This window comes from Primulina tabacum, chromosome 14 (genome assembly GCF_025594145.1).
Source record: "Primulina tabacum isolate GXHZ01 chromosome 14, ASM2559414v2, whole genome shotgun sequence".
NCBI classification, from domain to species: Eukaryota; Viridiplantae; Streptophyta; class Magnoliopsida; order Lamiales; family Gesneriaceae; genus Primulina; species Primulina tabacum.
In genome coordinates this window covers 37,765,935-37,780,845 of record NC_134563.1, presented here as the reverse complement: position 1 = coordinate 37,780,845, position 14,911 = coordinate 37,765,935, and the positions used below count along the sequence as shown (strand labels likewise).

Below are 14,911 nucleotides of genomic sequence, written 5' to 3'. Positions count from 1 at the left end.
GAATGAATTTAACACATGAGTTTGAGATATTTCCTATCTAAATTTTCGTCCAAATTTTTAGGTTGAATTAAAGATATTTTTGACATTTTTTAATTGCACATTATGATTTCATTATTGTATTTAATAGAATTTCATTGAGTTATTAAAAGTAACGACATTTTGAAAACATCTATACATAAGTTTGAAGGATCATATAACTTTTTAAAACTTCACAAAATTTATATTGAATACTACTAAACTTTTATACAGAATATATACAAATCTAAATTGAACAGGGGACAAGACATTATTCTCCACTTCTTCGGATTTGGATGTAGGTGTTTAACTAAATGGTTGATATTTTTTATTTTAGTGGGATAATCAACAAATACATCTAAATTTTTAAACTCAACAAAATCATTAAAAATTTAAAATCAACACACCTCCCTTATTACAAGATGATGTAATTTTTTTAGAGCTTTAAGCTACATGTTTACTTTGAAGAGAAGTAATAATTAATCGATTATATAAATAATAATTAATTACCACCCTCGCCCTCACCCACACCCACACCCAACTAAACCTAATTAGAAGTCTCCAATCCATTTATTCCAAAACCCCCACAGTCCAAGGTTTGGAATCTTAAAAGTTTTAGACATAAATAAAGTGGAAATTCGTTCCATCTGTAACCAACTGTTTCTCGTCTAAATTTTGTGGATTTTTCTTTCAAGGGCACGGATGGGTCGTCTGGAGGAAATAATGGCTGCAACTTCTGATGATCACGCCACCACCGTCTGCGGCCATTGGTAAGTTCCTTCTTCTTTCTGATTCTTTTCATGTAAACGCTTTTGTTTGCGTAATTGTTGGTAACGTTTGGAGTTTATGCATATAATTGTGTGATCAATCATTTTCTTCCTCCATCACCTCGCCCGTATATTAGATTTATGTTCATCTAAGCCGAGCTATTTTATAAGAATTTGGCTCCATTCCTATGTAAGATCTGATTATATAAATTCTGATTATCTGCTGTTTTTTGCCAGATTGCGTGATGCTTGTCGTTAACTATGTGTGTTCTCAACGGTTGTGTTGTAATTTATTCCGTCTTAGCTATCACGTTTACCATTTTAATGTGAATCTATGCCGATACTCATTTTTGGTTTATATCCATTGAAAAGGTAAGAAATTAAATTAGTGGAGTTGGGCCAGTTTTGCCCTTCCCTTTATTTATGTAATCTGATTGCTGTGGTTGTTTGTGCTTATGGTGTGTTTTAGTTGACAAAATGATATCGTATGGCAATTCTTATATTGCACAATTCTACAACAACAATCTAGTAAGAAAACATTCTTTAATTTTTGGTTATGATATTCTAGATTTGAAGGTGTGGTTATTAGGAGGTACGTTAATGGCACACACAAGTCATTTCGAAAATCAGTCTTGAAGTTTGTCTTCATTTTGTTGTTTATTTATTTTTACATGTAGGTAGTGATCAAATTCAAACTGCTACTTTTTAGATAGAATGGTATGTTACATAGGATTTACTATTTAGGCATGTCATCCTTGTGCTAACTAAACTATGGGAGTGCCAAAGGATTTTATCGGTCCAAATTATTTTTGAATTCAGCAAGACAAGTTTAATTGTCAGTACTTATAATCCTTATGAGTCATGAGAATTCATTGTTCAATGTGTACTTTGGCTATTCAATTTCATTTTCAAAAACATGTGTTACATGTTTTTAAACAACGAAATGTCAATAAATGTCTAATATTATGTTGAACAGATGTCTTCACCTCATTGGTGCATTATTATAATTGTTTGAGCTGATATTCTTTGATAATTTTTGGTCTGTCTCAACTTTGGACGTATTTTCTGATTTGTTCTTTTTGTTATTTACAGCGACAGAGCTATCCCTTCCTCCAATATCGATTTACATTTTGCACACTGCTCCAGAAATCTAGAAAAATGTAAAGCATGTGGTGATATGATTCCAAAAAAATTATCAGAGGAACATTTTCTCAGCACTCACGCACCGGTATGCAATTCTATTTGCCTTAGTGAAAAAGCTATTGACTCAACTATGCAGAATAACCATCTGTGGCTGCTAAAGAATGTCTTGATTGCTACTGTTGTTCTGTGATTTGATGGTAGATTTTGGTGTGGATGAGTCCCTAACTGGATAAGTTTTGGTAGATCTATTTATTATTTTGTCAATTACTTTTAGAGCTCACATGTCCTTTTGGCACCAACGTTATCTAAAGCTTACCTTATTTTTGCATGAAGCTTGATTCTATAATTGATATAACAGTTTAGGGGGTTAATATCATTTATATGTTTACTCTAGCAAATTATTTCATTCGCGTGTTACTTTAAATTTGATGTTACTTTCAGTTCAAAATTCTACAAAAACTTAATTTTCGCTCAGCTAAAACTAACCTTTAGAGTACAAGGCATTTGCCGATACAAAATAACTAAGTCTCATGGATTCCTTGACACAACTCCTTGGGCTAAATGGTTGGTGGGGGAGTTAAGGAGTTATAGGAGTGATCGGCCTGTTCCCACCCATCAGCCACAGAATTAATGGGTTCATTTGAAGCATGCATCTTGTATGACTATAGGACCACATAGTGTAGATATGTTCAGTTACACCCTATGAAGTCCTGAACCATTTGACCTAGAGAATAATTCCATTCTTCTTCTTTGAGGAACATTTTCTCAGCACTCGTGATCCGGTATGCAAATATATTCTACCTACTGAAATGATATGACTTGATTTTGTGCAGGAAGCAAGAATGACTGCTAAAGAATGTTTTGTGTCGGTCTTTCTCAGGATTTTTCTGTGGTTGATTGATAGATTTTTCGTGTTGATGAGTTCCTATTAAGGTGGAACTTAAGTGCTGCTAGACCCATTTATCATCTGTCAGTTGTTTTCGGAGCTCACATTTCCTTTTTTTTCATTGTTTTCATTAGGATAAATAAGCGTAATTGTGTTGATCACGTAAGTATGAATAGACCTTGAAAGATTCTCTTACTTTGGCAGACTTGAAACTTTTACTAAAAAATGTTAGCAATTGGCCTATCTTTTAAAATGTTTTTTTATTTTTCTTTTTTCTTTGGTTGGATTGAGATCGCAATCTTCTGCACTTTCTAGCACTACCATCGTTGCAACATCTATTTAGTCATTTCCCTGATTTTTGGTACTCAAATTATTTCTCCTTTTGTGGATTGATAAATGGTAAGATAATCGGGAATTTGTTGTTCTTGTCAGTTGACGGCTGTTTATGCTGACCTTGATAAATTGGCAGGTAGCTTGTTCTCTGTGCAGTGAAACAATGGATCGTGATAGTTTAGATGTTCACAGAGGAGAAAATTGCCCAAAAAGGATTGCAACATGTGAATACTGCGAGTTTCCACTGCCTGCAATTGATTTATTGGAGCATCAGGTAGTCTTTTTTTTAAAAACAAAATGGGTAGTCGCTTTTGATGATTCTGGAAATGGTCCATCTCGCTTGATATAATGTGTTTTTCATGGTATGATCCAGGAAGTATGTGGCAACCGGACAGAACTATGTGATGTATGCCACAAATATATCAGACTTCGTGAAAGATATGGCCATGAAAGCAGATGCAGTGGCATTGTTGATAACGCTGCGGAGTCTTCCGGGTAAGTAAAATCACCGATTAATTTATGCCATCACCTTCTACTTAAGGTTTGTTAGAATCTTGAGTTTCACTTTGGAAAATACGGACTTATTTCTTTGGTTTGGTTACAAAGGAATGTGTGGATGGAATCTTTGTATGAACATGATTAAAAAGGAACTTTTCCATTACAATTAAAAGGAGGTGTCTGAAAATGGTGGATATTGAAAATAAAGGAGGGTGGGGACAATTTTGGAGGAAATTCTCATTTTCTTCGTGCACTTGTATCTGGTGTCTGGTGATATATTAGATCTTCCTAGACATGGAAATACTTTAAAATTTTCTAGAATGAGTTGTATGTGGGACGACTTAGTGTTTCTAGTAATTACTCTTTCACCTGACTCGACGCACAATGTAACCGGCGATCATGTTCCTTGCATTTCTCTGTCATTTACTATCTATTTATCTTGTCATCACATGGCTTTGAAGGAACACTAGGCCACCTGAAAGAGGTCGTGGTGCTCCAAGAAGGCAGCAGCAGGAGTTTTCAACGAAACGCCTCCTGTTTACTATTGCTATTACGGGAATTGCAGTTTTGTTAGGTTCGCTTTTATTCCAAAGGAAACCAGATCACAATCAAGTTCACTGATAATCCTCAACTACCGGAGTTTGATCTCTGAGATTGCTGATTCCATTTGTGCTTTTGCCTATGTTTTTGTATGAGAGACTGATATGATACCGCCATTCTACGACTTCGTACACCTTTATGGTTCGATTGGTGTTTACTTACGTAAATATGGTATAAGAAAATTCATTTCATACTCTATTACGTATATTTATATTATGTTGGCAATTTGGTCAAATTTGGTTGGATCCAAGTGATAGGGTCGAAGTAATGAATGAGCATTGGCTTTATGATCTGGCCAAAGCTGGAAAATATCATTTATTTGTATTTTTCCATTTCAATCTTTTTTTAATATAGATTTTACTTGATTGTTGAAAGGAATACATTAATTTCGAAAATAAGTCAAACAATAATGCAATAGATGTAAGTTGTATGTAGATTCAAGAGGGAAAAAAAGGACGTAACATTTGTTTAATTTTTTTTATAAGTCAAACAATAATGCAATAGATGTAAGTTGTATGTAGATTCAAGAGGTCAAACAATAATGCAATAGATGTAAGTTGTATGTAGATTCAAGAGGAACAATAATGCAATAAATGTAAGTTGTATGTAGATTCAAGAGGATTATTGTTTGACTTATTTTCGTTTGTTGTCAGTAAAACAATATAATTCACGATTTATGAAACTACTGTTCCTTCAAAAATAAAAGAACCCTTTGGGTACAAATCTTGTCGGAAATGTGCATAGCATGCCAAAATAGTGGGTAGGTGTGATGATTTTGAAAGAGTTTGGTGCCAACAAATTACAAGTCCTTCTTTGGGATAAAAGATTATTGAATTAGATTATTTACAAAACTTTAATTAAAAATTTTGTTGTATTTGTGTTTTTTTTTTAATCACCGTTACGTTTTCCGATTAATGGATCGTCTTCGCGCTTCAGCTACTATATCATCACAATTTCACCATCCCGCTCGTCTTCGCGCTCATTCTGTGACCACCGCCGTCGCCGCCTATTCAACTGGCGGTGCACTTACTTTCAAGCTCTCCGTCTCCTCTCCGAAGCACCTCAAGATTTACCATAGAAAGACTAGTCATGCACTTGTGCGTTTGCACCCAATTTCCGCGAGTTCTGCATCTCCCCGCCTCCCGCCCTCCTCAGGTTCTAATGGAAACAGGAAGCTAGTCCTTGTGGCTTGCTCCACGGTTACTGTTGCACTAGCTATTGCCAATCGCGTGCTATACAAGCTCGCCCTTGTTCCCATGAAGGAGTTCCCCTTCTTTCTAGCTCAGCTCACTACTTTCGGGTATGCATTTTCTCAACAATTTCTAATTACATTATACATTGACAATGTTGATTCAATATTTAGTTTCTAATTATAAAAAAAAGGTTTAAATTTACTCCTGCTGGTGAAGTATGATCATTACTACTCATTGGCGCCTGGTGAAAACAACATATTTTCAAGTTTAATTTGCACTCCCTTGTGGTTTTTATTGCTTACTGACCTGATCTCGATTTATTTATCTACGATTGAGTCCAGCATGACTCAGACTTGCGCTGCATGGTGTTTAATTTATATCTTGCTGAGTGAGCTGCGTTCTGGTCAACTTTAGTATAGAATGTTAAAAAAGTGTTCCAACTTCATACTTAAGCTAGTTAATTAAGATCAAATTAGCATGAAACTTTCAGACAAGATAATAGCAGCCATTTACACTATATCTCTTGATTGCTAGTAATTTCAATATATTCGCCAGCTTGCTGAAGGTTAAGTCAAAATCTACCCCAAGTTGCTGCATAGTAGTGAGGGAATGAATTGGGAAGAACTTGAAATGACCTTTCGAATCGATCTTCCTAGGCATGTAAATGTTAGATCTTTTGTAAGCTGACAGTATGCAGTTTTGCTTCCTTTCTGGCTTTTGGATACAGTTCACTTTGTCTAGTTTGTAAGGATGTGTTATACCTTTACCGTTTTACAGAAAATTCACGAGATATGCATCAAATACGGAAGAAAAATATCATGCTAGGATTTCTGCTTCATGATTGGGACATTACTATCATCTGATTATTCATGCGAACAATGATTGACCTCTGACCTCTTTTGAACATAGCAGTTAGTCATTGAAAATTTAATGGAAATCAAAAGATGGTGGTTGTTTATAATACACAGGCGCGTGTCTATGTATGTCACTGTTCTTTACATGAGGTACCAATCTAGTATCGGTACTGATGAGATGCTCAGCTATATAATACAACAAATAAGGAAAAGAATATCATGCTAGGATTTCTGCTTCATGACTGGAACATTATCATCATCTGATTTTTCTTATGCGAACTATTATTGATTTTCCTCCAATGCATCACGAAAATAGCAGTTGGTAATTGAAAATTTTATGGAAGTCAGAAGATGATGGTTATGTATTATCCACAGGTATGTGGTTATATATTTTACTGTGCTATACATGAGGTATGAAGCTGGCATCGTTACTGATGAGATGCTCGCTTTCCCAAAATCACGTTTTATGATCATTGGTTTCCTAGAAGCTCTTGGAGTTGTTTCTGGAATGTATTCTGCAGGTACAAAACACTACAATTTTTAGCAGTTTTCTTTGACATCAGCCTCCGTAATGAATGTCGTGTATCTTTAACAGCCAATCTTCCTGGACCAGCTATACCCATTTTGAGTCAGGTAATATCAATTTGATTTGAGCTGGATATTAATTTTTAGTTGTCTGATTTCTCAGTTCGATGCAATTAGTTTTTAATCAATTTATACAGTGTATGCATGTTCAGTAAATTTTGAGGTGACATTTGGTAAACTTTGAGAGACATGTAATCTTGACAACAAAGATTGTTGGTGATATTAAAGTTAATGAAATTAGTGGGAGACTACGTGACGAGGGGAACTTGCGCAAACACCCTTTTCTTTTCAATTTTTAAGAAGAACCTTTTACTGTATTAAGTGTGGAGACACTAAACTACGTTGTCTGGATACCATAGAAAGTTGCCAATGATTGCTAAAAGCATAGCTAAACTTGCACCTCACTGGAGTTTAATGGGGAAATCATTTTCATGGGCTGCAGTCTAAGCTCTATACTGAAGTATTATTTATATTGGGCAAAAAGTCTAAGTTTGTGTCTCCTGGGGGTAGGTATGGACCATGTAATCTTATGTGGGGTATCATTTACCGCCATGGCTTGCATCTTAAATTTCTCTATCAATCAGAGAATGTAATACTTTTTTTGCTACATTTGGAACTTGGGTGAAATATATAATGGCCCGAAAATTCGTGTTTGAAAATTTGCGGAAAAATTAATTTTTTTTTTTAAAATAATCAAAATTGCCTCATTCACAAAATCAACTGATAAATCAAGTTTAAATGTTCAAAATAGCAGCGGAAGAAATTATTACTCGCCAAAATAACAAGTTAAAGTATCCAATAACTGATAAAATGTTTGAGCATAAAAAAATGGCAAGTGCTGTAAATGAGGTCCTCGGGTGCCACTACTGCCGACCCAAGCTAGCTCACTGGTCCCCGCCCTCGGCCCCGACATCATCAGTACCTACAACAATCAAGTCTATACAACAATCAAGTCTAGTGAGCCTAAAGACTCAGCATGCATATATCGTAAATAACGAGTAAATAATATAGTAAAAGTTGCATGGGATAAAAATATCATGTCATGAGGCATAATGTGAAAATAACTTGTCATGAGCAATTATAATACGTGCATAACTGAACTGAAAATCATAGTGAAAATGTTTGCTCCTTGGAGCCCTGTACTGAAATAGCATGTAATAATTTTCTGTTGAGATTATGGTCTACGCAAGTGGCCCCTGCACTGAACTGAACTGACCGGTAACTGGCGACCGGACTGGTAACTGGCGACCGGGTTTAGTAATGTTTGTCTGATCAGACTAATGCCACAGTATACTGGGTGAAACTGAACTGAACTGACCGGTAACTGGCGACCGGATAATACAATGCTTCCATGATAGTGAAATGGCCACAAGCAATATTGCATAAATCTCAAAAATGAATATTTTCTATGCACGTAATATAATTAAATGGCATAATGAAATATCCTGTATTATTTTACCACATGGATTGGATCGTTCCCAGGCTCGCTGCGACTTAAATCTAACATGAAAAATATGCAAATGATTTTCTTGACAAAACTTTGTAATTGAATCAAAAAACGATACAATTACGCCCAACGACTCCGTATTTAATCATGACTCCGTGCCGACCCGAACCAACACCGAACCATCATTTAGTCATGATTAAAATACACTTAAAATGATGAAATAATGCTCCAAAAATGATAAGGGCCGAAATTTTAGTGAATGGAGGCCAAAACATGAAACGCTCTTTCGAAAGTCAATTTGGCACATCGCACCGTAATTTCTCGTACGACTTAAAAAATGATCCGAATCACGAACGACCAAAAACATGACCTTCCTGACTCGATGAGGCACTGTCCAGTCCAAGGCCATAGGCTAAAAGCCAACCAAGAACTCAAACGAGCCTCCGAATTGAAGCACCAAGTTGCTGCCAGAAAATTCCAGCAACTGCACTTGCGCTTGCATTGCTTCGTTTGCGAGACGATTGGTCATTGGGGCTTGAACCACCGACCAGAGTCTCTTCCCAACATCCTAAGGGGTGGCTTGAACCATGGCTAAGGGCCCTAGGCTAACCACAATCCAATCCAACACCTAGGACAACACCAAGCTTCAACCGAGAACACAAAAATCTGTACGGTGATGTTTCTGAAATTTCGTTTTGTTGCTGTCATGCATCATACCAGTGGCCATATGGTTGGCCATGGCTTGATCTAGACATCATGGGGTATGGTATGAACCGTGGCTAAGGGCTAAAGAGCCAACCAAGATCCACACCAACACCCAAAACCGAGAGGACACATGCAGAATTTAAAAGGGTCGAAGGGGCTGTTCTTGTTGTTTGATTTGAAAACCGATTTCACCATGGACCAAGCCTCAAAAGGGCGACTTGGTCACGTCTTAGACATGATAGGGAAGTGTTCTAACCATGGCTATTGGCCCTTAGGGCAGCCAAGATCAGAAACTCACCTTGACATCAAAACAGAAAAATTCGAAACTCAAATGGCATAAATGAGGGGTTGCTGTCATTTTCGGTTTCTAGCATGCATGGGGCTTGTTTGAATGGACCAACATGGTCTTGACACACCCTAGTATGTGTCTAGATGCAGCCTTGGGAGCCTGGAATCGAACCAACCTGTAACTCAACAAAAACAGCAAAAATCGTGAGGCATAGCGTGAAGCCAACAAAATCTGCACTACCTTTTTGAAAATGATTTGGTAATATTTCGGTTTTTGCCTAATAAATCATGCACGTGATATGTTTTAAAATATTAGTATGACTTGATTGAAGAGTGAAAGGAAATATAAACATGCCTTGGTTCGTTTTGAAAAGAAAACGAACGAAACGACGACGCGGCGCGGAGGAGACGGAGCGTTCTTCCTTCCTTGTTTCTCTCTTGCTAAGCTCGATTTTTCTCTCTTATTTCTTCCCTAGAACTCACGGTTTTTCACCCTAATATTACTCTGGAATTCGAGAATGGGGAGTGGGGAAATGGTGGTTAGGAGAGTGAGGGAGATCCAATAATAAAGGAATTCAAATGGTATGACCAAGTCTCCTCTCTTTTGAATTTTGAATTGGTTGATATCAAATGATTGTTGGAGGGATCTAGAATGAGGTGTGGCCGAATTTTCATGCTAATCTAGACTAGGATAATGTTCTAATATTAATTAATTAAGGGTGAAAAGATTACCATGCTAAGGAGTGACAAGGAAATGGTCAAAGGGTGAGTTGACATAGAATTGTGTCTCACTAAGGGGGGTGGCCGAAATTATTCAATAAATGGAAGGGAAATATTGTTTGGTTAGTAAATTTTTAAACTTTAAGAGCCTTACCTATCCTTTAAATAATTTAGTGAATTAACACCTCAATTAAGGAAGCTAAATGAACTTATTTCCTACTCACCTCAAGTTACTAAAATAATTCCTTAAACCTCATTTTTAACTTAAATCAACTTACTAGCTAGCTAAAATAAACTCTGGGAATGATTTCTTAAATCTTAAATTTTATCTCAAAACTCCAATTCCAGTCCGGCCTCACTGAATTAACTGAAAAGATAAAAATTAAACTACTGCATAAAATAATTAACTTTAAAGAAAAGCATTTAAATACTCATGCAATAAAATCATTTTAATTTAAAATATTAGAATTATGCATGGCTTATACGTAGTCTAATTTACGGGTTCTACAAAATAAGAGTCCATCTTGAATGATTTATACAGGCTTCCATAGCATCAATTGAAGGTTCGGAATAACGTGCTTTAAAATGTTCCTCAGTTGCACATTACTGAATTATTTGATTCACGAACACCTGTTCTTTTACCTAATAGAGTCCTTTAAATATCCTTCAAAGTTGACAGTTTTTAGCACGAGTTCCTATCTCTAAGAGGTTTTCAGACTTGCTTTAAACAAGATTCACTGTTTTCTGAAATTTTCCTGCTTTAAACGTGCTTTAAAATGTTCCTCAGTTGCACATTACTGAATTATTTGATTCACGAACACCTGTTCTTTTACCTAATAGAGTCCTTTAAATATCCTTCAAAGTTGACAGTTTTTAGCACGAGTTCCTATCTCTAAGAGGTTTTCAGACTTGCTTTAAACAAGATTCACTGTTTTCTGAAATTTGATTAGAAAACCTGCAAAGAAGCCGAGTCATGATTTGATCCTTGTTATTTACCTTGATCACCAGATCAGTTATTATAAATTTCTCTAAATTTTTTCCTATTTGAAAGTTAGTTTTAGATGATAACTGACCTGTTTTCTTGTCTCAGCGCACATAGTATCAACCATAGACAAACATAACCTGGTTCAAGTGTAAATTTGTTGTTTCATTTTTTTTTGCAACTTTTATTGCAGACCTTTTTAGTATGGCAGCTGGCTTTCTCCATGCTACTATTGGGTAGGAGTTACTCGTTGAATCGGGTTTCTGGATGCTTTCTTGTTGCTGCTGGGGTTATATTGGCTGTTACGAGGTTTTATTTCTTGTCTTTGGATAATTAATAGACACCTAAAATGTGAATGAACTAATTGGGTCATACTGATGGTCCCTATTGGTGTATGCATGCCTTTGGTCCTTGCTTCTAAAGTTATTCATTCAACTAAACTAAATCTATACCAATAACACGAGTTTTTTCCAAGAAAAGACTTCCAATTTTCTAGATAAAGACATTGTACTGAACTCATCTTGTTTATTTTGCGAAGTGGGCTTGTTTCATAGATAAAAAGAATCAACTTTGGCATTTCGAGGGAAATAACTGGAACAGGAAAGAGACTATAGTGATAAATGTTTCTTGGTTATTGGATGCTTGTGCATATTTTGTTCTTCACACTTTGCACTCTCCTGATGTCCTTGTAATATTTAAATCTCGCAATTGCAGTGGATCAGAACAAGATCAAATCCTGTCTGGAGTCGGAGTAGTGTGGCCCACATTGATGATAGCTTCAAGCGCTTTCCAAGCAGTTGCTTCGATTCTTAAGGTAATGAATTTATTTTCTTTTGACAGCTTGGCCTTGCTCCTTGAAATAAATCATTTTCTGATATCAGCAGACGTGCAGGAATCTGTTTTCCTCAATGCAGCAACCCACCTCAAGGTAATGGAACCATGCAATTTTCCCTTCCTTTTTGTCTATCTCTTAAATTTTTTTGATTATAATAATTTTAAATTTTCTAAATCTTTCTGGTTGTGTTAATAAAGGGGAAACTGCTGGACATCTTTGTCGTCAACTCCTTTGGATCTGGATTTCAGGTATCATTATATTTATTTCACAAGGATATCATTTCATTATCATTATCGAAATTTTAATGGGTGTGTCTACTTTATGCATATATGCCCAATGTGCACATGTAAAATCTTGGAAATGCATTACATGCTGATTTGAGAGTCATTCTTATTCTTTCTTTTTTAATTGAACATTGTTTGTGCCTGGACAAGGCATTTGACATGAGTCCCCTCCCATATTCAATAAAAGAAAAGGAAAGTACCTGATGGAGGGATTTGGCCAATTAACCAGAAATGCAGCAAGAAAGCATGAGAGTTTCTTGAATTTGCATGCATGATGAATTGTGGAGATAGGGTACTTAATCCTTCAGTTATATCACCGTTTACCAGCGAAGGCAAGTAACATGAACTTGGACCGACATCTTTCTTCACGTGGTGTGATATGAACTAGGAATTACAAGTGTCTCACTGAGAGAGGATATTTCTTTTTCAATTTTGTTGCGTCGGAAACTACTTTGTTTCCAAATTGGAATATTGGTTTTTAAATTCTCTTTTCACATTTTATTGTTATCAGCATAGTGATGGAGGTGGCTGCCCGTCATCATCTGGTGAACAATTTTAAAAGTGGACTATAACCCTGATCTGTTTCTTTAGTGGAAGGAGCCTTGTAAGCTGGGTGCACCCTCAGTTCATAAATATAACAAAAATATGAACTTGTGACAATTTGTCTTTAGATCTCTTGGTGCTTCCATATTTAATCTCTTGAATAGCAATATTCTCTGTTTCCTTTTGCTTGCAGGGACTTTTTGTGCTTCTCTTTCTGCCTTTTTTGTCAAACTTGAAGGGCATACCATTATCTGAACTACCCTCATACTTGAAAAGTGGTGCGGCTTGCTTCCTCAATATTGGAGCCAATACAACAGGTAATATCTTTCATTAGACCTCAACATTTGGAATTCTCATGTTGCTCTTCCTGTTCTGATATCCTTCAGGAAAAGAGTTTGTCTAGAGAGGGTACCCCATTGGTCTTTACGTGATACACCGGCTCAGAAAATCACTGTGCTCGTCATTTTTGTGATTTTCTGAAAGTTATGGGTGGTCTTTCTGGTGGCCAATCAGACAAACTAATGTTAGCAGAGGCAGAGCATGTGGGTGGGGGGATGATTTTATATTTTAAAATTTATTTACAGGATTTTTACATAAAAAACAAAACATAATCATAAAGAAGGTTGAAGTAGTATATATTTTGTTTATTTTTTATATTATTGGGAAAATTACTTGTGGCATGAATTTTCAGGATATGTTTTGTCGGACGAACTTATAGCATAAGAGTGTATGCTGGGAGTTGGTTTTAAGAATATAATTTTACTATGTTTGACTTATAAGATTTTATCTTTTTTCCATTAAAATTGATGTTTGTGTTGATGATGATTACGAGTTAAATATGTTGATGTTTTACTTAGATATCATATATTGTATTATAGTATTATTTAATAATAATTATTTTTGGAAAATTTAAAAAAGTCGAATATCAAGAATGAATACACATGCACGTATAAGTAATATGAGTTAGTTTCCAAAGTTCTTATTGTTTTATTTTAGTACATGCATGCATAAGTAATCCATTCTTTCTGTGAGCTGGAATTCATTTTCCCTTTATAAAATATATTTTTCCATCTAACATTATTATCTAGGTATCGGAGGTATAACCAAAGTCGCAATGATGGACACTTCGTTAGTTCTCATCTGAACCTCTGATTGTTTATATTTTATCAGATGCATTCATGAAATTCTTTTGCTTGAAATATGTATATTATTCTCTTCATCATATAACTGAAGCTTGAAGATAGTCTTTTTCATTGCTTAACCTTCTTCGAAATTATGCCAGGCTGTGATGGAGCTCCACTGCTACCTCTCTTATACGTAGTAACCAATATAGCTTTTAACATTTCTGTGCTCAATCTTTTAAAATTTTCGTCCGCTATTGCCTCGTCCCTCGCTGTGATGTCATCAGGTACTCTCATCACTCGATGCTTATAAATGAGTTAAATTACATCGTTCGCTCCCCTTGTAACAAGTTCGATTTGGTCTTGTAGTGCCAATCTCAATCTATATACTTTCCTGCCCACTGCCGTACCTACCAGAAGGCTTGAGCTTGAGCCCTTTCTTTGTCTTGGGAAGTGCTGTTCTTGTGATGGGACTCGTTGTTTACAATGTATCTTGGCCTTTCAAGCACGACTCGAATGTTTTGTGATAGTAGTGGGTGCACTTGAAGCGAAAATGGATAATACGTGTAATTTCTTGATTTACTACATGTATAAACTTGATATTGCCTACATTTTGTTTTATCGCGATGGGATAATATTATTTAATGGTTTAGGGCAGATATCAAACATTGACAAGGATTCTTGGTTGTATTTTTTTGGTATGCACCATGGGGTTCAAGAAAAATGATCTGATCATGTTGATGTTTCCTTGGTTGTGTTTTTGCGTTGTTCACATTTTCTTTTTAAGATTGTATTCATTTAAGATCTTAGTGCTTTTTTACGAATTATATGAACCAAAACTTGCTTAAACCACAACAAATTTAATGTATTTTTTTTAACCACAACGAAACATATCCAAGGGAATCGCATAATTTATTGCTACAAAGGCAGGCTTGATAAGTTACAATGTCGGTAGAAATCAGAACAAGGGATCCGTAATTTATGTATTTCGATTTTCGCAGAGAGTTGCATAAAAGAAATTTGTTAGCTGACTATTTAATTTATTAAAAATATTGTATGTTGATTAATAATTAATAAAAAGGAAAAAATACTTCAAAAATAGAAACCTTAAA

At 35.6% G+C, this 14,911-nt stretch overlaps 2 protein-coding genes across 3 annotated transcripts; both read left to right on the top strand.

The window, feature by feature from the left end:
• Window positions 1–550: 550 nt before the first annotated feature.
• LOC142525259 (uncharacterized) lies at window positions 551–4,433 on the top strand. Of its 2 annotated transcripts, none has more exons than XM_075629490.1 (5): window positions 551–785; window positions 1,875–2,010; window positions 3,281–3,418; window positions 3,518–3,639; window positions 4,113–4,433. In XM_075629490.1, exons 1-5 carry the CDS (start codon window positions 718–720, stop codon window positions 4,261–4,263), a joined length of 615 nt encoding a protein of 204 aa, XP_075485605.1. In that variant the 5' UTR covers window positions 551–717; the 3' UTR covers window positions 4,264–4,433. The 2 variants fall into 2 exon arrangements, with proteins under 2 accessions (XP_075485605.1, XP_075485604.1); XM_075629489.1 differs by having other exon boundaries at window positions 554–785; window positions 4,104–4,433.
• Window positions 4,434–5,012: 579 nt separating this feature from the next.
• On the top strand, window positions 5,013–14,541 carry LOC142524889 (protein CLT2, chloroplastic). Its single transcript, XM_075629042.1, has 10 exons — window positions 5,013–5,542; window positions 6,665–6,810; window positions 6,885–6,922; window positions 11,210–11,325; window positions 11,731–11,830; window positions 11,909–11,944; window positions 12,049–12,099; window positions 12,872–12,995; window positions 13,961–14,086; window positions 14,169–14,541. Exons 1-10 carry the CDS (start codon window positions 5,157–5,159, stop codon window positions 14,324–14,326), a joined length of 1,281 nt encoding a protein of 426 aa, XP_075485157.1. The 5' UTR covers window positions 5,013–5,156; the 3' UTR covers window positions 14,327–14,541.
• The last annotated feature ends 370 nt before the right edge of the window (window positions 14,542–14,911 follow it).

Bases quoted from the DNA above. Each gene is read 5' to 3' on its own strand.
- LOC142525259 (XM_075629489.1), top strand. From the start codon at position 718: ATGGGTCGTCTGGAGGAAATAATGGCTGCAACTTCTGATGATCACGCC. The intron at 786-1,874 runs GTAAGTTCCTTC...TGTTATTTACAG, and splicing joins ACCACCGTCTGCGGCCATTG to CGACAGAGCTATCCCTTCCT. The intron at 2,011-3,280 runs GTATGCAATTCT...ATAAATTGGCAG, and splicing joins TTCTCAGCACTCACGCACCG to GTAGCTTGTTCTCTGTGCAG.
- LOC142524889 (XM_075629042.1), top strand. From the start codon at position 5,157: ATGGATCGTCTTCGCGCTTCAGCTACTATATCATCACAATTTCACCAT. The intron at 11,831-11,908 runs GTAATGAATTTA...GCAGACGTGCAG, and splicing joins CAGTTGCTTCGATTCTTAAG to GAATCTGTTTTCCTCAATGC. The intron at 12,100-12,871 runs GTATCATTATAT...TTTTGCTTGCAG, and splicing joins CCTTTGGATCTGGATTTCAG to GGACTTTTTGTGCTTCTCTT.